Here is a 24,768-nt window from a genome sequence, read left to right as displayed (position 1 = left end):
GAAAAACAATACAATAATTTTTCATTTCTTTTGAGAAGGACAGTTTTTCCAGTGTAGACCTACTCAAAATCCGCTCTGCAGCCTGATGGTGCAGCCGTTGCATGCAGTTTCTTGATGTTTTTATAGCACAGCTGATTTGCACAATGGCCTCAAAAACAAAATTCTTCATCAAATCAGTGGCTGGAGCTGGAGATCGTCCTGCTTCTGTCCTTATTCGGGTTTTTGAAAGATTACCGTCACTGCCTACATTTTAAAGCTGTGTTTACACACAAACAGTACTTCAGCAGGTGTTTTGTTGTTTGCCCTTACTTTGTTGAGTTACTCTGCTGCACTCAAAAACTTTAGGTCCTCCGAAGTGGGCTATGTTTAATTTCTAGTCAAATTACCCCCCATTTTTGGGGATTTTCGAACTTTACAGCTACAAAAGTGGCAACACCCTATGATTCATCAGACCATAGGCTGATGAATCACAGCTGTACATCGCTGGGCCCGTGTCAAATTAACAGAGTAAGACTAATAAAGAGTGATGTAAATCAGACACTTCCAAACTCTGGTCAAAAGGCTAAAAGTGTCCTTCAGCCCCTTTCAAAGAAAAGATGGTTGATGTTAAGCTACAGCCACAGCAAGCGTGTGACGCACGCGAGCTCCTGAACAAGCTTTTAGCCCAGACTGGGCACTGAGGGCCGCATTCCTGCATGTTTTCCAGCATACCCTGCTCTGGCATGTTCTAATTGGCTGGACACACCTGAACCAGGTATTCAGCCATGAGTAGGGCAAGACTATCTGGAAATCATGCAGACACACCGGCCCTCGAGGCCTGGAATTGCCCACCCCTGTTTTAGCCCATGGTGTTCACACTGGACAAGCAGGGATGGGACTCTTCCATTTTTCTTCTGTTTACTAGTGCTTGTCCGCCACCTACAGTTGGAAAAGGCTTGGTGTGAAATATTAAAGTGGTGCAAATCTTGTCAATCTTTTTCTTTCACAGCTCTGTTCCAGTATATGAAAGACTTAGTGTCATAAAACTTCCGGACGGAAACAAACCGCAATGATTAATTTCTCCTTTATGATTAATTTTCAAACGATTGGCACGGCATTGAATTAAAAGGGAGGCGATCCAAAGGCCACTACCAAATCAGAGTCCCCGATTGGTCAAAATTCCACCTGGTTTAACGTTCAATGGCCACAAGTTTTGTACGTAGAGCCCAAAAACGGTCTTGAAAATGTGCATTGCGACTTGTGAACACAAGAATTTTGACCACGGAAGCGCATGCTTGCGCTCGTTTACTTTACATTGATTGTGGCCACCTGAACGCTCACTATACCGAGGGGGGTGTGATCGTAGCTTTGGAGTTTTAAGCCAACCGAGTTCCCATCCGAGGCTGCAGGAAACACACAATCAACACCCAGTCATGTTTAGTTACTGCTCCGTATGTCATTAATTATTAATGCAAAAAAAGCTAAAAAAGTTACATTTATCTGAGTAACAGCTGAATAATGATGCTCAATGCTAAAGGGTCTGATAGTCAAAAGTCAAACAGCAGCATTTATGTTTGCTCAAAACACACACCAGTCCACTAAAGTGAAGCAAAGCTTCTGGAATATGTCGAGAATGAATCCCAGGTGGCGCTCAAGTGGCAGGAAGTTGGTTTTGCATCAGTTTCAGAAGAATGAGGTGAGTTCTGACTTGTGTGTCTTCCACCTGATCATCCTGTTTCAGCTTCAAAATGCAGATCTGAACCTTACAAGCAGGATGGGATCAAACCTAACCGGTAATCAAACCCACTCAGACGTCCATCACGAGGAAACAAATCAGCGTCTGACACTCACTGACCTGTCTTGGTCGGCACTGCGGAAGCGGGGGAGGATCATCTGGCGGAAACTGCTTGTTCGGTCCAGTTTGGGCTGACTCTTGGCCCTCTTGATTGAGCCCTTCAACCTTCTACTGAGAAAACTCTGCAGCATGGAGGAGGAGGAGGGCGACCAGCGAGTCAAACAGATGAAGAAGGGGAGGATGAGGAGGTTCAGATTGGAGTGATTATTGAAGGATGGGGATGGATCGAAGAGTGAGCCGAGCCCGGTTTGAAATGATCATGAGGAAATCAAAAAACACGTGTTGTTTGTCAGAGATGCAGTTAAAAAAATAAATAAAGGAAATCAAACAAAGAAAATGAAAGACGTGACGGAGAGAGCAAACGGGAAATTTATTAACAGGCAGTAAACAACAACAAACATGTTCACATGCTGCAGCTGCAGTGCTCCACAGTTTCCTGAGGTGGGCAGTGATGTGCCACGCAGTCCACACTGGATGCATTTTGTCCCACATCAGCCTCCTTACAGGAGGATTGCATAACATCAGAAACATTGCAACAGAGATTTAATCATTGATAACAGGAATACGGAGCAGTCTCATCACTCAAAGGCAGACAATAGGAGCAAATATTTGACTTTTTTTTCTTTTTTTTTAAGGAGATTGGATCTCTTTTGAGTTAAGAAAATCCTTCAGCAGAAATTCCTCTTTATGACGATGCTCTGTAGAGGTGAGGAAAACTGCAGCTCTTGAAAAAGGAGTTCAAGAGCTGTTATTTCTATAGAAACTTGAGAAAAAAGGTAAAAGTTTGACTATAACATTCTCATCCGTCTTACATTATCCGCATATTAAAAACAATTTTGAATCAAATGTTAATTTTCTGACAAATAATGAGGTGAAAATCTTGGTTTGTGGAAGTGTGCATTAAAAACTCCTTTTGCGTGGCTCCAGTTCAGGTTTCCTCCCATGTTAAGACTCAGTGGTTTCATTTCTGTAGCGATTGCACAACAGCATTATTCAGTGGGACTGGGGGGAGGGGGCGGGGCCTTGTCACCTCGCGTAAGTCAAATGTCTTTGAGGCCTGAAGGATATAATTAAAAGCTTGTCTCCATGCGCTGGTTCTCAGCTTCCAGCTTTTAAGGACCAGCTTTAAGAATCCAACAGTTGAAGTGTTTTAACTAAAGAGCCCGGATCCGCCATAACAGGAGGGTAATGGGGGTCGTAGGCTGCGTTTGGCGGCACACTCCATCAGCTGTTCAGCCGTGACTCAGGTTCATGTCAGGCTCCTGCTGTCTGTCTGACCTAAAAAAAACGGAGGCTCTAAGTGACCAGATGTGTGGTTAAAAGCTAAGCTCTGGGTTTTTAATCACTCCAATTATTCAGTCATACATCCTGACACACATTTAAGACAGTGTGATCCAAAATAGCCAACAAAGTAGTGTTTTTTTTTAAAAGTAAGATGACACTACAAACTGTAAAATCAAGAGGGTTGAACCACATTTTGAAAAAAGTTTAAATTTTTTCTTAACCCGTCAGCATCAGAGCTGTTGCTGGCAAAATTCTAAATGACAAACGCTCTTTGAACTACCATGATGCAATTGACGTAATTCTAACGGATTCTGATGTGGAGTAAAGTGGCATCGACTTTGCGTAAACGTAGCATAACGGCGCAAAGCCACTATCTCATCGTCACAATCAGCTGGAACTGCGTTGATTGTTTGAACAGTCAAAGAGTCACATCAATTCAAAAAAATTACTGTAACATTGGTGTGCAGCTGGAATTTGAACAAGCTCAAAAAGCGAATCCAAGTGTAATCCAACTGACTAGTTAGGAATATGAAAGATCACAAAATACTTTTTTCTTTGTGTTTATTTGATTAATGTAAAGACATTTTGATAATAATGACGGTACCGCGATTTAGCCGCAGCTTCAAACGTTTTAGGAAAAGTTTAACTGTCTCCACCAATAATTCTTGGAGGATTAATCACATGTCATCAGTCTGACCAATCAGAAGTGGTTAAAGTCTTTACTTCCTTGTTCCGAGTCGGTCATAAAGTCTCTCAGTTCCAACAAAAATACCAGCTAAAGCCCGTCTTTAGCGGTGTAGCTTTCCACAGAATGTGGTATCAGACTGTGGAACAAGTGAACAAAACAATGCAGCTCAGAGACGCTAGTATGTCTGCATTCTGCGGCTGTTTGCATTACATCTCCCATGATGCATTGGGTTAAAGTGACAGCATCTCAGCGCACAATGAGTCTTACTTTGACGTCTTGAAGCCACAACGAACACACAAACAGTTTTTAAATCTTCTAACTTAACTTTTATTACATCTTTTAGAAAAAACAGCTGCAGCTTTCAGCTTTTTCTGCTACAATTATCACAAAAATGCATGTGAGATTGTGGAGGGGCTGTAGATCAATACAGACTATGAGTTTCTCTTTTTTTTAATTTTTGGATGCTGTTGTGCATCGGGATTTTTGACAAGATTAAAGTGTGCCATGGGTCAAAAAAGGTTGAAAAACACTGGAATAAGAGAAAACAACAGTGTTTTGTTTCCAGGTTTTGCCGGACACGCCCTTTGCTAAAGGACACGCCCCACTGGAACCTTCAGCAGAAGATCTCATTTTACAGAAAAGCCCCCCGCCCTTCAGTGTGAATTCATTTCTACTCATTTTGCATCTCTCTCATCTCTCTGGTCATTTTTGGACTCATCTTTGATGAATTTTGTTGTGAGGGGAAGCTGCTTCGTCCAGCATTGTGTCTTCACCCACAGCAAACCTTCAGTGTAAATCTGAGCAGACTAAAGCAACCTGAGGTTTCATGTTTTCATCTTCCTGATGGCGTTTTGAAAGCACATCTTTACCCTCCAGCAGCGAGCGGACGCTAAACAGTCTCCTGTAAAAGGAATGAAGCACGTTCTGTTGTATTGAGAGTGAATTAAACACCTGAAGGAACGATGAAAGAGAGATGAGACCAGCGGTGCAAACTTAATGAGACACAAATCGATCCTTTAAGCTCCTTGTGCGCGTTTGTTAACTTGTGATGAGTTTCTGCTGCTGTGGATAAAACCATAAACAGATTATTTCTGTCCACTCTCTCGCTTATTGAGGCTTTAAATAATCTGAACAGAGACAGCAGATCTGAATTCTGCCAGTCAGGGATCATAACATTCATTTGTTGTGTTTTAAGCTATTTAAACAAATCAGATTTACGGTTTATAAAGGCTGCAAGACGGCTCCCCCGCTGGTTTGTTTTTTTATTTTCAGACCTGATAAAAACTTTTCTGACTGCATGAAATGGATTTGTTTTTTTTCCTGTATTTACATACTAAAAACCTTAAAAAACGTAAGAAAATGCACATGAAAACTGAATGTGTCGCTATAAACTGCCTTTGTGTCTCTGATTCCTGATTCAAGTGTCCAGTCTTCTGTTCATAAGTTTTTGTCTTATTGTCATGACATTCTGTTGTGTTTTTAACTAAGTAAAAAGGGTGAGTCATTTGCACCATTCCTGGCGTTTTCCACATCAGGCAATGATATCTTACAGTTTTCGTGATGCTGAGGATGCAAAACTGAATTATAGTAAAATGTGAACTTGGCTTTAAACTTTCCCACTGATAACTAAATGTAAACACCGTAGGGAAGCAAAGCACACGCCGGCTGCACCGCAAAATGTGGCGTCAGTTAATGCTTGACATGAGGAGCGATAGAAACAAATTCACAGATGAACTGCACAAATGTTTGAACAGATTAAATGTTTTGATAAAAAAAGTTATAGACGTTTTGAAGTAACATCCAATAGTAATTAATTCGGTGGATCAATGAACTTTTTTTTTTTGCCTGCAACACGAAGCAGAAACGATTAGCCTGTCTCCTCCTCCTGTCTGTGGGAGGGGCCGAGTTACTGGCTGCATTGAAAACAAGCTTTACACTGCAGTGTTTTCTAGTTGCTATCAGTTAAGAATGGGGGAAAGATTATGCACAACTTCTTTAGAGTCATTTTAGATAAATACATCCTCGTTTGCGCATGGGTACACAATGTCAAGGTTTGGAGAAGGCCTTTAAAAAAATAAAAAAACCTTTTTCAAATTTTTGTTTGCCAATCATCGTCCTAACTGTGAAGTACGTCACTTGATTGTTCCCACTAGACTTGGCAACAACAAAGAATACAATGCTCCAATTCAACAACTGTTAAAGGACAAAATGACAGAGGAACTTTTTTTTTCATGTTTTAATCTCACATATTCATCAAGATGTATCAATTTAATTCAGAATAAATTTCCGATTCACTTGAAAATCTGCTTTTCATTGTAAATTATGTATTTAAAAACATAAAAATGAAAATTTAGTTATGATTTTATATGTGGGCATCCCTGGTTCATAACATGTTCTTAGACAAAAATTAGGAAACTTAATAGAGTTTAAAAAAAGGAGCATTTTAGATATTTTTTCTATTTTCTGATGTTCTAAACTTACACCCCCTTTAGCTGCTGTGATGCTGCAGAGCGGCGCAGGCGGGAAACCTGCTCGCCGTGAACAGAACCCCTGCTTACACCTGGTCACATACCTCAACCGGGGGCAGTGGCGAAATGCACGATCCTCCCGTTATCGAACCGGCAGCCCTCCAGTCCCCGCCCCAGTACAGGTAGGGGGGGGAGGAGGCGGCAGGCGAGTGAGGCAGAGTGAAGGACAGGGAGGGCGAGAGAGGCAGAGAGCGGGGCAACGGGGGCGTGCTGAGCCCTCTTTTGGAGCTCTTTTGCTGCTGCTGGGGGCAAAAGTCGCGGGAGGGGGAGACGGTCAGGGAATGAGGGAAAGGGTGAGGTGGGGTGCCGCTGGCCCGTCTGCCACAGGTGTGTGGTGGACCCAGGGCGGTAGGAGGTGCAAGGGACAGCGACAGGGATGGAGGCAGCGAGCAAGGCCGGGAGCAGGGGGGGTTACTCACGGATTGTCGGAAGGGCTGGAGGGGGGCAGTGGGAGGGACCTCCATGCTGGGCTGCTTCCCAGTGGCTATGCTCTTCCGCCGAGTGCGATGATCTGCAGGAGGAGGGCAAATGTCAGGGAGGACAACAGCAACGGTCACAACAGCAAAGCAACATCCAGAGGAAAAAACCCAAACGGATGAGGAAGAGCTGCTGTTCACGGACGGGGGGTGAAGGTGACCCCACTTCCACCCAGCAGGTTCAGCGCTAATTAGGAGCCAGAGTCTGAATTAACAGCAGTTCTTTGGCTTTCCACCATTGACTGTGCATGAGAACTGGACTAAGTAACACCCCCCATGGTGTTGCAAACAGGAAGTACCCGAAAAAGCCAAAATTCTATACAGAAATAAATAACTGGTACTCAGTCATTCCATTTGTCAGAATAACCATTCTTGCCCTGATACTCTTTTGTTCTTGATAATCCTTTTTTTTCATGATATATTTTCTTTATTGCTTTTTATTGCGTTTTTTGAGTTATAGACTGACCAATCACACGTCTCAATAATGGTTGGTGGTGCCTTCTGGCCCCCACATCCAGCGTTTGTGCAGCCTGTTGTCAAGTGGAAGGAGTGCGGACTTCCATCAAACTCATTCCTGATTGGCGGGAGTGGTTGCCATAGAAACATTGACTAAGATCAGCTCAGACCAATCACTGCCTTCCAGTATGGCGTCCGTGTCGTGAATAAGAATGGATGTCAGCCGTTTTCTGTGGGTGGCGTCACACACTTGGTCCAGTTCTCATGGTTTCCACTGCCTTCTGGCTCTGAACAGGCATTTTTGATGCTTTCATTTGTAATGACCCTCTACTCTGCTGCTCTCATTTGCCACCTTTCCAAAGTCTTCTGCCCCCCTTCCGCCCCAATATAAGATGTTCCAGCTCCACCACTGCCTCAGAAAACGGGTTCTTTGGCAGCTCCAGAGTGGAACCAGTTTCATTTTTATTAGAAAGGGCAGACTTAAATAAATCTCCGGTGCTGCTGCCTCCGCCTATGCTGCTCCCAAACACACCGGACAGAGTCGGTGTTGGACTGCTGACAGAGATGTCCTGTCTGCACATCAGGTGGAGGTTGTGTGGGTGGAGACAGATGAACGTTAAACAAACAGCATTTACTGACAGCAGTCAGGAGGTTTGGTGCGCTAAACCTGGCTTCCTGTCCTTCACCTGATAGAGAATATAAAGCCCATCACCAAACAGGACATCCTCCGACATCCGTTTCATCCAAATCTTGAAGAAAAATGTCAATACAAGAAACTATAGGTCTGTCTTTCTCCGGAAAATTCCTGCACTGTGAAAGTGACTTTAGTAGCAGCACAGTCAGAGTTGAATGAAGTTCATTCATGCTTCCCACAGTACAGTTCAGATGTCACAGCTGGTCAATCGATACATGTGCAGAGAGAAAAAAAGAAAACTGACTTCTACAGAAGAAGATGTGATGGAGCCGAGATAAACAGGGTCCTTTCTAGTTTAGACTCGCAAATCACAGATACCATCAAGATACACTCCTCGTGAGGAATCAAAAGTTTAGGAGCCACAGTGTGTCCAGACTGCAGATTTGACATGACAGGAACATCTTGTGCTTTTGAAAGAAGGAGGACAGGTACTGTTTAGATTGATGCCATTGACCGTTTGTTCAGTATCTCCACCGAGAGTTGGAATGTAGCACTGCATGTGGATAGTTCATAGGCCTACTTTTTCTGCCTAAAATGTAACGACAACATCCTAGTAATTTTACTAATCCTCGCAAGCCATTGCTTATCAATAGCATCAACAAAGCAGGATTAGAAGAAAACATGAAATATGTATCTCAATGTGGAAAAGCATTGATTAGGCTTTTGTCTTTTTACTGTCCTTACCGGTAGAGATAGATGCATGCAAAAAAGGGACAAAGCTCCATGTGGGGACACAGGTGGCTCGCAGGTAATATCAAGGTTGTAGATGACTCAATTAGCCCAAAGGACAAAAATGCTCATGCACATTTTCTTTTTTACGGGCTCCAATGCATGTAGTTTTTGTGCACGGTTGGTAAGAGCCAGTCTTTACATCTTATTAATGACTAGAGTGTGGCGTTAAGACACCGTACAACAGCATCACTCGTATGTCATAATTGTGTACATTTGTGTTACCCTTACAAATACTTCACGCACAGCAAATGGTACGTTCTATTTTCATGAAGTCCCTTAAAGGTCCTATATCATGCCATTATTAAACCTTTCAGAGTAAATTATAACCATGTATCTTACCTTTGGCACACTGAAGAACAATTTTTTAATGAAATATGAGTTATTTTCCTGAGCTCTTCTCCTACCCAGAAGTCAGATGACTTGATCTCTGAGGCTCCGCCTTTCTCTCCTTGTGGGTGCCGCCCATTTCATGACGTCAACCTAGAGCCGGCCTTCTGCACCGTATCTGCGTTTTCCCCTCGAAAACAAACAGTACTTGAACTTTTGCAAAGATGGATGTGCATATAACTTGAAAGAGTTTAGCCGAGTCCCGCATGTGACTAAGGCTTTCTTTGCCCTTGTTCCTAATCATCGCCATCTGAGTCAGTTCCTCAATTATGCTTTTTTTCCCTTAAGTTTTTTAATGAATATTCAGAATTGCAGAGATCATACTTAACATCCCCACTTTTTGGATGAAAGTGAGAATTCACTTTAGAGGTAAATGACTTCTAAGGCCAGTGCAGGTAAAAAAGGTTAAAAACCCCAATCTTAGCTTTTTGAGTAATTTTCCAGCCAATTAGAGCTCTCACTTTTCTGTAGTGCAGGTAACTTCTAACAAATCCAGCAAAGTGCCTCAACTGAAAGGAAATACAAACATACACCTAATAGATGCAATTTCTGTCACTTTACTTTGCTGAGGAGAGAGCCTCCCACTGACGAAAGGCTCCGCTTTAAGTGAGCACAGACCAGCACCAACCAGGAGTTAAATGGACAAGTAACATCAAGATGAACATCCATTATGATTCAAGAACTGCTCATGTAAAAGCTGAGATTTTAATGCTGTAAAGACGATCTGTTCCAGCAAAAGAGGGGCAAATTATTCAGTCATCATTGTGGTCCTGCAGTGTCAGTCTGTTTGCGATGGAAAAACTGACTCTTTCAAATCCATCATTTTGGTTTGGAGACTTTGTAAATTATAAATTAAAATTTCCTAACAATTACGGAAATTCTTTGTTGGGATTAAAGTCTTTTTTTTTTAGGACAAAATGTATTTTACTAATAAGTGGGGTGCGACTCAGTGCACTTTCCTGCACAGCAATCCACAGAGGGCTACTCGCACTCGAAAGCGGCTGTAATCTTCAGCTGGGAGGATGTGTAGGCAGGAGGTTGCTGATGCTATCTGAGCGCCCTGCAGACATTTCAGCTCGCACTTTTGTGTCCTTTTAGATGTCAAACAATCTGAGGATACTCATCTGCTGCTCTCAAGTGCTGTTACTTACTTAAACCAAGTGATTATGGATATTGTTCTGCAACATCAGCTGCATGGGTCCATATCCTCCTGACTATCAGAGAAAGAAAATTGTCCAGTCAAAATGTCTTTAAATCCACCAAAAAAAACTGCAATTCCCACCGATTCACATTTGGTATCACTGGAAAGCCCCAAATGTCCTCTATAGATACCAAATGGAGTAAATTCAGCAGTACACAGTGGCTGGGAGATATATTCAGCTTTAACAATGTCCTATACAGAGAACACATTTGCATTGCTACAACAACTATTTGTCAGATGTTTCCCTCTTTGATGTGTACAGTTGGACATCTTGTAAATGATAAAGGTTTGTTGAAACAACAAAAACTTTGTGTTTGGTGAAAATTGATCATCATCATCAGCTTTTTTTTTTCTCTTTATGATCACAGGATCCAGTTCTGAAAAGACCAGCTGCCTTGTAGAACAAAACCCTGTAAAAGACAAGTTTCCACTTAAAGCAAACCAACGCAAACAGTCCAAGACTCAACGTATGTCACACAAATTCACATCCTTGTGAACAATGTGATGAATGTCTTCTGCCACCAGATGTTGTTGCTTAAACTTAAAGCACGATTTCCAGAATATAATATAAACATTTTTTTTTCAATTTTTATACATTTTTGCAATTGGGCCAAACCGCTAAGGACGCTTTTTTCCCCCACAATTCAAAGTAATATACAATTCCCAATTGACAATTGAAAATGAAAGTCAGGCCTGCAATTAGAAAATTCATTTTTGAGTTTAGAACTCCATATGAAAAATTACACTTCAATCTGATCCTTTTAAAAAAAACAAAAACACATCTTGGCTTCTGCAGCAGAAGCCAAGAAGCTCAAAGGATGAAAAGTTCCTCCATCCTCTGCGTTTGGACTTACACTCCCCCCCTCAAAATTTCAAAAAGGAATTGGAGGTGGGCCCCACTCTGATGAGTCTGACAGAATGCAGTTTCAGCAGCTGCATTTGCATTGACTATGAAGATGCCCAAATAGGATTTGGAATAATAAATTTGCCTAATGGAAATACAACAATTTCTAAAAAACTCACAAAATGAGTTTTTGAGCTTGGAGATCGTGGTCTCTGAGGCAAATCAAAAAACTTCAAAGGAAACAACTTTTTCAAATTAAATGACTCATATGACCAACAACCGGATGGCAATGCGCTTCTTGGAAGGAACTGGCGGCAGAGCAGGCGCCACCAGAGTTCCCACAGCGTCACACAGTTCATCAAAAGTTAAACGTGTCATGTGGAGTTTTTGGATCCACAGCTTCTCTATAAAATCACCAACCACCATTTCCCAAAATGGTTTCATCTGTAAAAAGACATCATTATCAAAGTTCAGTATATTTCCAGCCCTTCTACTCTTTTCTAGAATTAATTTGCATTAGAAGGATGAATCCATGACATACACCTCCAAACAAAACTTTGTTGTTTTTAATTTTTATCAAACATATTTGCAGAATAAACAAAACCTGACTAATTAACTAAACGCAGGAACTACAGACTTCACCGCATAGTTTTGGTAAAGAAGCATAAAATCAAAGTGAACGATGTGAAAATGTCCAGTCAGCTGTTTGTTTCTGCTAATGTACGCCATTCCAACCATGATGACCACCCACAGGTCTCTGCTGCATGTAAATGGAAAACACAGTCATTTCCAGTATTAGCATGCTTGTTGCTGATGTTCTAATTAGCAGAAAACTCAGAGTGCAGCGGAGGCTGCTGGAAATGTCATTTGCTTTGCAAATGTGAGTCACATGCAGGCACTAAAGAAGATTCTGTCATTGAGATTCACTGACTGGAAGCCATCTGTTGGTTTAAGCTGGTTTAGGAAAGAAAAAGGCTGTGATGGACCCAGAAGGAAGGAGGAGACAGGAATTCATCATTCCTTTGGAAAACTTCACTGTTTTTGTCTAAATCTCATCAGAGCATTCTGTCACAGCAACATCTTTAAGCAAAAATCAACCTATTTTGTCAACACCGTTGTGAAAAGAATCATTTCAGCCACACGAACAGAGCAGAAACATTTCCACTTCTTAAAAATCATCACCAAAACGTCGTCTGGTTTCCTATTTTGTGTTCATTTCAGGCTCGGACTTCTCCAGCTAATCACACTTTACGTGTCTGCTTTCTCCTTCCTCCATCCCTCTTTCAGCCTCAGAGTGTGGGAACGCTCTGAAGCTCAGACGCACACCTCCTCTCTCCCACGCAGTTATTTTACATAACAGTGCATTCATCCCTCAATCTCTCAACCCCCCCCCCCCCCCCCATCTCTCTTTTCGCCCATCATTTCTCCATCCTCCCGGCAACCTCTTCTTGTTTTCTTTCCCTTCAAATATGACCGGCATCAAAAGCCCTCCATATTCTCCGTGCTTACCTTTATACGTGCTCCTCATTTTCTCCTCTCTGCCCTCTCCTTCCACTCTCTTTCATTTACCTGTCCAAATGGCAATCTTTTTACTGCGAGCCTGCCGGTCTCTCTGTCTGCAGTCCCAACGTTTTCAGCAGCCCACGCATGACGGGGGGGAAAGAATCAAATAAATAACCAAGACAGAGTTTGCTGTAAGTATGCCAGCGTCTCTTCGTCCCAGTTTTAAGAACCACCACCTGTAGGGTGGATGACTGACAGCTGGAGGGGGGACATGCTATGGATGTATATGAAGCCTTTGCGTTCATGAGAAATCACAAGCAAAAACTGCTTTCCCTGTTCCCAGCTGTTTGTTTGGCTCCTGAGTCCTGCGGCGGGAAAGCGGGAGGTCAGGGAAAGGACACTCCAGGAGTCCTGATAGGAAGTCAGACGTGCAGGAACAAAAGCTTGTGAATCTGTGCCGTGTTCTGAACAGCAGAGGTCTCACCGAAGAAACCGGATCTGTCAATTCTGGCTGCGACTGAAACAGAATGGATTTTGTTTTTGGAAAATCTTCATCCACACGTAAAAATTTTACTGCAGGTAATGAGGATCCACCAAATGGATCTAAAACTAACTAATTAGCTTTTTTAGATGCTATCGTATTTACATCATAAATCAGGCCTTCCAGGATTTAGCCATCCCACCGATTCCAGGATCCTAACTTGGTCCAACCACTGCAACTTTGGCTCGGATATTGAACAACTTCAAACTGTTTCCACCAATTAAGCTTAGAGGCTCAAATGTTTACACCATCAGTCTAACCAATCACACGTCTCATTGCATCACCATTTCTTCCCTGTGACAGTGATCCCATCATTTAAATAATAAAGTCTCTCATTTTTCTGACAGAAATCCCGGCTTTACAGTTTGATAATACTCGTCATGACAGTGAAGGTAAATTGTTTTCTTCTCCTTGGAGCCCAAAACAACGGCAGCAATTGACGAAAACTTTTCAACTGTCAAATAGAAGGAGAGACTGAAAGTTGTGTCCAAAGTCTGCAGGCATGTGTGTGAATGCACGTCGTGTGTGAATCTATCATAGATCATATCGTCTTTCACCGGGTGTTTAATGTCAGAAGTTAGCGGACGATGCGAAGGCCTCGATTCAGATGGTGAATTTCGTCTTCTGCTTCAATTTCTGACAATGAACACCTCGTCGGGCATTATCTCATACTCATCAGACAGAAGGACACATTTTTTAAAGCCATGTTGAATCTACTGGATATACGAACTAATATCTGTGTAAACATCTGTTTTCTAATAATGCCTGTGTTGATGATGAATTCAACTCAAAACACTTTACAGAATCTGTTTTTTTAGCAGTTTTTCCTTACCAAGAAGGGCAGGGTTTCCCTCTTTACTTGAGCCTGTTTAGTTTAGCAATCAGATATTGTATTTTATAAATGATTTTATGTTTTTTCACAATTAATGAAGCCCGTTGAGACAACTGTGTTGTAATATTGGGCTATCTGAATAAAAAGGAATTGAATTAAAAAAAGTGGAAGTTAAGGATGTGTTCAGACTGGAAACATTTGGTTCGCTTGAAGTGAACCAGAGTTGGATTCCCCCCACTAAATTTTCAGTCTGAATAACCCAAGCGGGCCGCGCTCCGGGACCAGCAACCACTCTTGGAGGTGGTCTCGGTTCTTTCCCAATTGAACTGAGCTTAGCTTCGCTCCGAGAACAGATGAGCCATACACTAGGTCTGCAAAAAAAATCCTACGTCTATCGTTATCGCGATATCAAGCTGTGCAATTCGCATATTGCAAAAGACAGGGAAAATCGCAATAAATGGTAACCTTAACTGTGCTGAAAGGATCTTATGGCACCTTGAAGTATTTAAAGAGTCAAATAGATCCATTTAGGCATTTGATCAATCAGAAGGAGCCCTTTAATGTTAGATGTTCACTATGTATACGAAGGGCACTAGTAAATAGTAAATGGAAATACAAAGTTCTGGTAAATTTACTGTCCCATTAAGGATTGTAAAGCAGCAAAGAATATCTTTTTTTTTGTCTTGTGGGAAATACATTTGCTTGGACTTTCATTTTGATATTCACAATCCTACACATTAAAACACATTTAGAAAAAGTCATCTATTTTTGGTTATACATTTTTGCTTGGAGGTATTTTACTCCCTAGTGGGTTAAAATGCTGCATGTAACCATAGCAACAGAGATTTCTCACAAATGCGGTTACATTACTTACAATCACTCTCCGACTGAGACAGGGTTCCATCATAGTTATATAAATGTCGTACAGCTTGTTCAGTGTCAGAATCAAAAATAAAAGACTCAAAAGCAGCTCATTAGCCTCAGCTGCTGATACGATGTATAACTGCAGGGATCAGTCCGACAGCTGAAGGAACTACGTTAAAATCATTCCTCTGATTTGTTGGTTTTGATTGAATATTTATCATACGTATTCACAAAATTCCTCTTTAAATCAAACTTTAGACATGTCCAGTCTTCTTCTTTTTGTAAAATCTGGCAACAGCGTCTCCTGCACCCCTGTATTTTAAATATCCTGAAATTCCAATAGAAAAAAGATTCCAGGGCCATTAAAATCCAGTCCACCGCTTCCATGACAGCACAAGAACGGCTGGCATCTGTATCACAAGAACAAAACCAAACAACTGATGACAAGGAACAAGCGAACTGGGAGTCGTGTTTCCCAAACCCTCAGGGTAATCAGACAGAAACTTCAGAGAGGGTGTGTTGGATGTCATCTGACAGTCATGGAGCCTGAAGGTTTTTATCTGTCTGCGTTCTTGAAGCTGTTATCTATTCCGCATAAATACAGAGAGAGTAAAATTCCCGCTCAGTTCATCTCCTGAACCATCATCACTCGAGGAGCTCCACCTGCAGAGCACCAACTATCACCAAATGAGGGTGGAGTATCCACAACTACCCCAAATCGTCTGATTTGTGGAAGGAAAAGGGTTTCTTTTGTTTGTTTATGGAACAACATATTTGCCCCGCCTTACACTCACTGTCATACACGGCGGTGGAGGGATGGTGACTGGGCTAGTTTGGGATTCCCGAGTCTGAAATCAGACTCAGAAAACACTGCAGAGAAAGTGTACCTTAAATTCATTTAATCTCTGCAAGGAAGCTTTTCTTTAAGGGAGAGGGGGCAGCCGAGAAAACCCTCTGAGCTCTGCTTCAATATTCAATTTCAGACTGACAGCTTGACAAGTTATAAATTTTTGTTCTTTGAGTCAAAAGCACCTTTGTATCCTTAAATTCAAAAGCATTTCTTTAATCTATTTGTTTTATTGATTATATGATTCAGAAAAACAGGAAGCAGGGGGGGTCCTGTTTTTCCTTTAGTCGGATTAAAAGTTTGGAATTCCCAACAGAAAGTTCTGAAAAGTCGGTCCATTTAACTTCCATTTAAGAAAACTTTGCAAAGAAGACACTTGAGAAATAGGTCCATTTAAGCTTTTATGCAGTGGAAAAAATACAATACAAATTTCCTTAATCTCACTGCTGTGAATGTGTAGTGGTACTCTTCATGAAAGGAACAAAGTCTGTCTCAAGGTTTTATGAAATGTGGTAACAAAAAGCTGCCCTCATCATCTCAGGAAGATCCTGGAAAAGTTGTCCTTAAACGGCTTGTGTCCCAATTTCTGGGTTTGAGGAGTTTCCCCTCTGAATTTGGAGCAAACTGCAGCCCTGAGAGTGCATTTATCAAAGTCACGAACCGCCTCCCTGCTGCACCTGACACCGGGCTCTTTTCCAGGTCGGACCTCGCCGCTGCATCTCCAGGGTTTACACAGCTGGAGCGTTTAACTGGATGAAATGTTGTTAGGTATTTTTCTGCATGTTTTCCCCGGGTCTGACAACACAGACATTTTTAGCATCTTTGCCAAATTTTCAAACTAATTGCACTTTTGACAATAAAAAGATCCTGAATCTTTGAAAATCCTGTAAAAGCTAATAAAAATTGTCTTTGTTCAAACAGGTGAATGAAGGACTGATCCGACGTCTGTCACATATTAAACTGCACATCTTTTACTCAATTTTATCTTTCGTGTTTGGTTACAAACAATGAAAAATGTTGTACTTCTGTCCTGCATTTTGAATGTCTGCCTAAAAGAAGGAAAAGCAAGCAGCATTTTTTTTTTATTCCAGAGAGCAATGATCTTCAGCTCCAACAGGGACAGGAACCATGAAACATGAAGCAGCATTTTTGCTTCTTTCCTGATGTGCTCAGCGAGGTGAGGTGAGGTGAGGTGAGCTGTGGGCGGCAGTGCCGACTCTTTTGTAAAGAAGCGCATCCTGAGGTTCTGCAAAGATTCTGAAGGGGGGTGAGAAAGGATCACCAAAAGGATGTTTTTTTTTTGTTTTTGTCTTCACCGCCTCGTCCAAACAGCCGCATTCCTGTTTTAATGTCCGTTTAAACCCAATCCCAGCCCCTCTCATCTTTCCTCTTTAGAGGCGCTAACAGAAGCATCAGTCAAGAACAAAAAGAAAAAGTCACATCAGGCCCTTTTTAAGACCTTTCTTTCTCATTTTCTGTGTCCTTTTTTTATGTTGCCATGGAAACCTTGTTTTTTTCCCACCTAAGAGTACCTAACTTATTTTATTTTCAGACATAAGCCCAGAAGGTGTTTAGACATCATACAGGCCATAACAGCACACACACATGCCTAAAGAGAGACACTCAGCAGTAAAAAGAAGAAAAAAAGAAGAAACATCTCTCGTTTTGATTGGCTTGCTGCACCTTTTCTTAAATACTATTATGTAAGTGTTGATTACAGATGATGTAAAAGCTTCGGGGGGCGGGGGAGGCGGGGGGGGGGGGGGGGGTGTGACTCAGTTCTGCAGGCCTGACTCTGTTGTTTGGATCCTCATGAGCCCCGCGCAAAAAAGAAAAAGGAAAAAGTGTGTCACCGTATTTAGTGGAGTAAGTTTTCACCTCCTTTCACCCCTGATTGTGGAGGAGAATCTGTTTCTTGCTCTGGGAGAGGCGGTGCATAAATTCATGTCCGAAAAAGAAAATCTGTTTTAAGCAACAAAATGTGAAAAGAAAAAGATAAATAATAACACTTATATTTCCCATTTTTTGGCTCTTACTTTTGACTTAACTGTGTTTTCTTAACAATAACAAAAATTATAATTTCATAAAATTCCCCTGAAGACAATCATCCTTCATAAAACCAATAAGGCAAAGCCTGAAGGCAGAAGTTGCAGACTTATTGTTTTTCTTTTTTTTGTTGCTCTTTTTATGTTTATAGGATTCATTTTTAAAACTATTAATAAACCAATACATCTTTTTCAACCTAAACAGCATAACAATAACTAACATTCCCATTTTTTAAAATCATAATTCACCTTAGAAATGACAAAACAAATAAATAAACTTTCACTTTAGGATTGATTGACTTGGATGCTCTGGGTAAACTTTTACATCGTGTCTGCATATGTGCTTCTGTGTTTTAAATGGTGTGGTTTTTTACTTATATCTGCATATTGTACGCAGTGCTGAGATATTACCCCCCCCCCCCGTCAAATCAAAAGTACGAATGGAAAGACGTGAAAATCACAGAGTTAAATAGATAAATAGTAGAATTCTCAAAAGAAGACGAAGCTTATGCACCTGCACAGGGGTTGGTGGTGGTGGACTGGTACGGATGCTGCGGGTTTTTGGGTTGTCCGGGCCTGTGAGGGGGTCGTACGGAGGAGTGGCTGATCTCAAGGGGAGTGCTGGTGTGTTCTGAGGCTCGTACGACCACCTTAAGAGAAGTCATGAAAATGGAACGTACCATTGTCGTGCACGTGGTACGTGCATCGAGAAGTATTTCTAAGGGGACTAGAAGTTGTACGAACTTGTGATGCACAGGTGATGCTGTCGTACGCTGTCCATACACCACACTTGAGTCGTGCAGATGCTGCGTGCATGGGGTGTGCACGTGATGCCTGACGGTGTGTTCAGTCTGGACAAATTTGGTTCACTTAAAGTGAACCAGAGTTCATTTCCCCCGGATAATCCGGAACAAATTTTCAGTCTGAATTCACCCAAGCGGACCCTGGTTTAGAACCAGGAACTGCTCAGAGATTCCTCAGTCTGAGCAAGTTCTGTCCTCGCAGCGAAAGACCTGAACCCAATGGTTTACTTTTAAAAAAGGACCTAAAAAGCTTAAGATAAAACATTTGCACTCTGGTTGCTGAAATACTAAACTTTTTCACAGGTAAATGTTCGGAGCTCAGAGATTTTAGAGGCAGTCTGTTGTCAAAAATAGGAAAGATGTTTCTGAAAACGGCGTGATCTGAACTGCAAAGGTAATTGCATGATCCAAAAAGTGAATCATTGTGCAACTGTATGCTTTCAGCATTAGATCACAGTCTCCACAAGAACAACACAATCCTCCATCCTGCACACAAAGCAAGCGCATGTGTTCCCGTGTAGCTGCAAGCAGGCCCTTTCTGTTCACGTGTGCGTGCTCAGAGATGTGCAGGGAAACATGTGAAACGCTGTTCATTGTGAATGTAAATCTGATGTCAGGCTGAAAGCTGAAGAGGGAACGTGTGGGTGGCAATCGCTTCCAGCTAAGACCCTCTGAGAGAGACAGAGTTAAAAGAGTGGGAGGCAGGGATGTAGACACACATGAGTAAGAGGTTGGTTAAAAAAAAAAAAAGAAAGAAATGGCGTTGAGGGAGGGGGGGATGAGTGTACGTGTAGGAGTAGCAGGGACGGCGCGAGAGCAAAAGTATAAGGAGCAAAGATGGGATGACAGCTGAACAGAGGAAAAAGGAAGGGAGAGAAGTGGAGGAAAATACATGTGGGAGAGTGGTAATGAGAGTGGGAGGGAGAGCTGAGGAAGGGGGGAGACCAGAGCCCGAGATGGAGGCTGGAGAGGGAGTGGGTGTCTTAATAGCACTGAAGCGCTCAGGGCTTTTTTGTATGTTTGCCTTTGTTATTACAGACTGACGGGTTGTTCCATGTTTGCTGTTGATCCGTGAACTGCCACTACAAAAGCTTCAAGTCGCAGTCATATCTGAGGTCACCGGTAACGGGGAAATGGATGTAATTAGCACACAGAAAACACTCATGGACCCCACAGGCGGGGGTACAGCGGGATGCAGCTCAACAGGTCCAGAAGGTTACCTTTCCCTCACGCTGCAGCGTCTCCGCAAAACCTTTCTGCCGGAGTTTGTTTTCGTCAGAGACACACCAGCCCCACAGCTAACTGTGTCCGCACTGCCCAGGCCTTCCTGACAACCACAAAGTGCACAAAGCGGGGAATTTGACCCACCAACCACACAACTAAACACAATCCTGTTTAAAGACCCACTTCCAGCTCTAAGAAAACAAAGACGTTCACGGGTCTATCTGTCTACAAGGGGATGCATCGGAATGGAGCGCGGCAGGAATGTTGTTGCCATCCCAGAGTTTTTTATATTGATCAGCTTTTTTTGTATCTGCTCCTGGTTAACAATGATTTGAATAAATAAATACTCAGAAATGTAATTTAAAGCTTAATTTTCTTCATGTATGTCAAAAAAACTGCTACAAGAACATGTTTAAAACACAAAAAACACCATTTTCATTGGAGTAGTTCTTTCTGGACTTTTCCACCTTATTTGAAATGTATCAGAACATTTCCTGAACTTATTTCAAAGTAACATGCAAAGTTAAAGTTTTTTTTCATTTCTTTTTTCCTTAACTCCATAAAAGTTTTAGAAAAAAATGATATCGTTATAGCAATACTGAACAGCTTCACATATTTTTTTTCTTTAATCCCTGCAGCCCCAGAATCTGTGTAAATATAACATTAAATATGAATTGAAACTGATTAATTTGAAAGGGAAAAGGAGCGTTAAGGAACTTCAGTGAGGAATTGTAACAATAACCAGACATTTGTTCATACCTTGAAGCCATTTCCTCTGATTTTAATGTGTATTTTTAAACCTGATTACATTTTTGGTGAAAGGTTTGGTCCAATTCAAATGATGAAATACTGCTAATTCCCTAACTATCGAATTTCCCATGAAGTTTGAACCCTTCTGTCCTTTCTATCTTATTTTTTTTCTCATTTTGTAAAAGTTCTGCATTATTAACATTAACTCCATCAGAGTTTAGTACTGAAAGGTACAAGAAGTCCAATCCTCATGTTTGAGCCGTAATACTTTGTAATTTGTTGTCAATCTGGGACTTTTTTTTAAGTTTCAGGCTAAACAATTCAAATGCAGCTAAATTACTGGTGAATCTGGAAGCAACAACATTTGCAAAAGTGTGAGTTCAGATATATTTACAACATCAAGAAAGCAGACAGATCCCTGCTGTTGCACCGTAAATTAGGCCAACGTATGATTACTTTTCTGGAGAACTGAGGAGTTCTACCAAACCAAGCCAAATTAATGCTGACAGAAGCATAAATGCAGCTTAAGAAAGTGAGGAAAATGTCTTTCCTCCAAAAAAAAAACCTTGAAAAGTTTATAGAAATGCTTATTTTCTTTATCAAATTCTAAGAGGATGAGCAACAGAGCTGAGTATGTCGCGTTAAATCTTTCCTGCTCATGCCAAACAGCTTTTTGTTTGGTATGTTTTACCCCTATTAGCACACAGCCACAGTCCCACTGAACATGTATGAAATGCAGAAGCACTGTGGCGTGTGCAGTCCCACTGACAACGCCTCTTGATGGCATCGCATCCAGTGATGCTTGACCTCTTTCTGAGAAAGAACCACCAAAGACCACTGCTTTAAATCAGTGGTCACAGTTTAATGACACACGATGCTTTCACGGACCAGCCTGAGGTTTCTTCGGTTTTTCCAGAATCCGTTTTTTTAGGAGTTTTTCCTTACCACGAAGGGGGGTCTAAGGGCAGGGATGTCCAGTTTAGTTTAGTCAGTTTGTTAGTTCATTTTAGTATTTCCCCTTTTGAACTCTTTGTATTCATGATCCTTTTGAGTTCATGTTTATTTCAAAGCCCATCGAGACGACTGTTGTTGTGATTTTGGGCTATACAAATAAAACTGAATTGAATTGTATGAGGCTAAGAGGGTATATTGAGGTATGGGGTAAGAGGGCATCTGATGTTTTTTCCCCCCTTCATACCCTGTAAAACCCATAACTGTAAAAGCTAAAAAAAATCAGACGCCAACTTCCGTCTCGTCTGAGTTTTAAGGTGTGATGAATAAATACAAAAAAACAGTTACTAAAACTGGTATTTTTCTAAATATGTGAACCCACCATTTGAACAACAATATAAAGAGCATCCTCTGTGGGAACAACTGTCACAATAAACCACGCCCCCAGTGACACACCCACAACCTGGCTGATGATGCAGCACCTCACCTGTGCCACCTTCATTATGGCTCCTACATGGGGTTAAGACTACTGGTTTTTGTCTGTTCAATGCAGATTTATTTTATTTTGCAGTTGAAGGCTCTTCTTCTGTTTCCTCTCTGGATATACTTAGTATACTATACTGGTATACTAAGTATACTAACTATACTTTTATCTATTTCCAAAGTGTTCCCAGTGGTGTTTTAATTATTTTAGCCAAAATCAAGAAGCCTGTGTTGGTTAAGGTGTAGTTTCTGCAGAGTGGCAGTAGTTCACCAGAGGTTGGGACAGCTCGGACGAGATAAACAAAGGTGACTAGGAATCTAATCGTCTACAGGTGGGTGCATCAGTATGGAGCAGAGCAGGGAGCTTGTGGCCCCGCCCACTTCACTTGCAGCAACCCAACTGAAACATTTTTCATATGCCGGTGTAGGTACCATAACCGTTCGGCCTGGAACGTCCGTTCGGGGTCCTGGGACTAATGCTGACGTCACATTATGTGATTGGCTGTCCGTTGGTCCGATGACGTGTCAGACAGTGATTGGTCTGGACAAATTACGATACTACCATAAAGGAAAATATTACGAAGTCTGTTGTAAACAAACACAGCTCCGACACAGAGAGAGATTGTCTTCTAAATGTGCCTTTATTATTGTTATGATTATTATTGAATGCATATTGAATACGCCCAGTGTTTTATTTTTGGCAGAACGGGACCCGGAAAAACAACATTTAGCCGTGCTGACAACATTTTCAGCCACAGCTGAACGTAAACTGGAATTACAAGCGGATTGTGGCAAAATCTCTTTATAAAAATTAGAAAGAATATTGTCAGACAATTTATGAGGGAAAATAACTTTAGGTTACAAAAGGCAACGTGAAATGAAAATTTGTAGAGCCCGAACAGATCTCAACGCTACGTAGTTTGTCCAAGTGGGGCTACGTGGTGTGACGTTATCTTCAGTCGAAAGGACCCTGAACGGAAGTTCCAGGTCCAACGGTTTTGGTACCTACAACGGGGCTTTTATCTGCTCCCAGTCCATCACAACTTTATGAAGAAATACTCAGAAAATGCAGCTTAAATCTTAAATTATTTTGTATATGTACTCCATCATGAGAAAAAAAACTACAGGGACATGTTAAAAACACAATTTCTTTTGAAGTGGGTCTTTTAAAACACTCAGGAAGTGTCTGTGTGAATTTTGGACAAGACATCTGCAGCAACATGAATTCAGTCTGTTCTTTTAAAAATGGTAGGCAAATTATTGTTAGGGTTTTATTTTGCGTTATGTTGATTGTTGACATACTAAGATGCAAACAGGTCCAGGAACAGGAACAGATGAAGCGAGATTTGATGCTTCTGAGCTTGGACTCAGATGAAAAACAGAACCACAGTAGGTCAGCCACCTCTGCAGGGCGGCCAGTTTTGCCTGGTGAGCACTGGAGCATGAGGACAAACATGTTCAGAGAGACTCTGCAGCAGTTCCATCTGCAGCTGCAGTGACTGTGGACATCAACAGCACATAAAGATCATAAAACATTCTTATCAACAACAAGCTGATTTGGACACATTGATGCCCCAGACTCTAAAAATTCTGCTTAAAACAGTAAATGCATAAAGGAATCCGATTTTTTGAGAGAAACCCCTGTGTGGCTATCAGATGTGCAGCAGGAATTATCCCAGTGGAAAACAGGCACCACACTACAGCAGGAGCAAAAATATCACACTAAAGGCTTTTAAACAATAGGATTTGACTAAGATAAATAGAGTGATCAATTGAGTTCATGAAATTAGTTTTAGTTTAAATAAAAGCATTTGAAGCTTCACATCTTCGGTCTTCCTAAAACATCAAAGAACGGGGACACCTGGTAGCCAAAAGGAGCCACAGCAACATCAACAGTTCAACCAAATCAGTCAACGTCAGCGTTAAAGGTTTAGAAACGCCAGTACAGTCACCCCAATCTGCTGATGGATTCATGTACTGTTACTAGATCATTTTGTACAAGACAATAGTTGATGCTGGTGCATAATTTGCCCTGACGTGAGATTTACTCAGCCTTTTTCCTGTTTTCTGAAAGGATGCAATCTTCCAAACAGTTTTAGGGAAAAAGAACTGTACATTTATAGGATTAAAAATATCAAACTTGCTATAAAAAAAAAGAAACTCAAATCTTTTCTGCTGCAGATTTAAATCCGTTTCGGTTTGTAACAAATCCGAAAATTCTAGTTTTTGGTGGTAAAGCACCAAAAGACCAAATCCCAAGCAAATGCTGTAAATGGCAAAAGCAGCATGATTAGGTAGAGGTAGTATGATGGTGTGGGGTTGCATCTTGTCATTGAAATTCGTCTGAAGTCAGAAACTGAAGTCTATATTCCGGGATTATAAGACCAGATCTAACAAACCTGCAGAATTTGGACCCTGAGGGACAGAAGTGTTCAGCAGTTCTGACCTCAACCCCCTCCTGAACTCTTAGCAGGATCTGTGCCAGAGCGACCAATCGCAGAGCCAGCATGAGGAGGAGGTGCCAATGAGCAAACATGCTAATTTTACACAGAGACAACCCCACTTCCCCCTTCCAGATTAGTATCAATATTTTATACGGACAGGATAATAATACCTAGAGTTTTCTAAAAGAAACATTTAAAATGAGCCCAAATAATGAAGAACCTCCAGCCAACAGCGGGACATTTCCACTGCAGATCACAACTTTTACAAGAACAGTTTGAGCCAGTTTGGCAGTGGAACACAAATCTGGACAAGCCTTTATAGCCTCAACGCTGATCTGCATGAAATAGTGTTTTTTT

The 24,768-nt window shown here is 41.5% G+C and overlaps 1 protein-coding gene across 10 annotated transcripts in view; it reads right to left on the bottom strand.

Annotated features, from left to right (window-relative positions):
• The window catches only part of LOC101163690 (ras/Rap GTPase-activating protein SynGAP), a 182,466-nt gene that overhangs the window by 50,606 nt on the left and 107,092 nt on the right, over positions 1-24,768 (bottom strand). For all 10 annotated transcript variants that reach the window (XM_020710440.2, XM_011485803.3, XM_023964284.1 and 7 more), the window contains 2 exons: positions 6,754-6,845; positions 1,835-1,956 (listed from right to left, as the gene is read on the bottom strand). In XM_020710440.2, the coding sequence (XP_020566099.1) occupies positions 1,835-1,956; positions 6,754-6,845 (214 nt within the window). The remainder of the gene's footprint in view (positions 1-1,834; positions 1,957-6,753; positions 6,846-24,768) is intronic.

This window comes from Oryzias latipes, chromosome 16 (genome assembly GCF_002234675.1).
Source record: "Oryzias latipes chromosome 16, ASM223467v1".
NCBI classification, from domain to species: domain Eukaryota; kingdom Metazoa; phylum Chordata; class Actinopteri; order Beloniformes; family Adrianichthyidae; genus Oryzias; species Oryzias latipes.
This window is presented reverse-complemented; position numbering and strand designations above follow the sequence as displayed.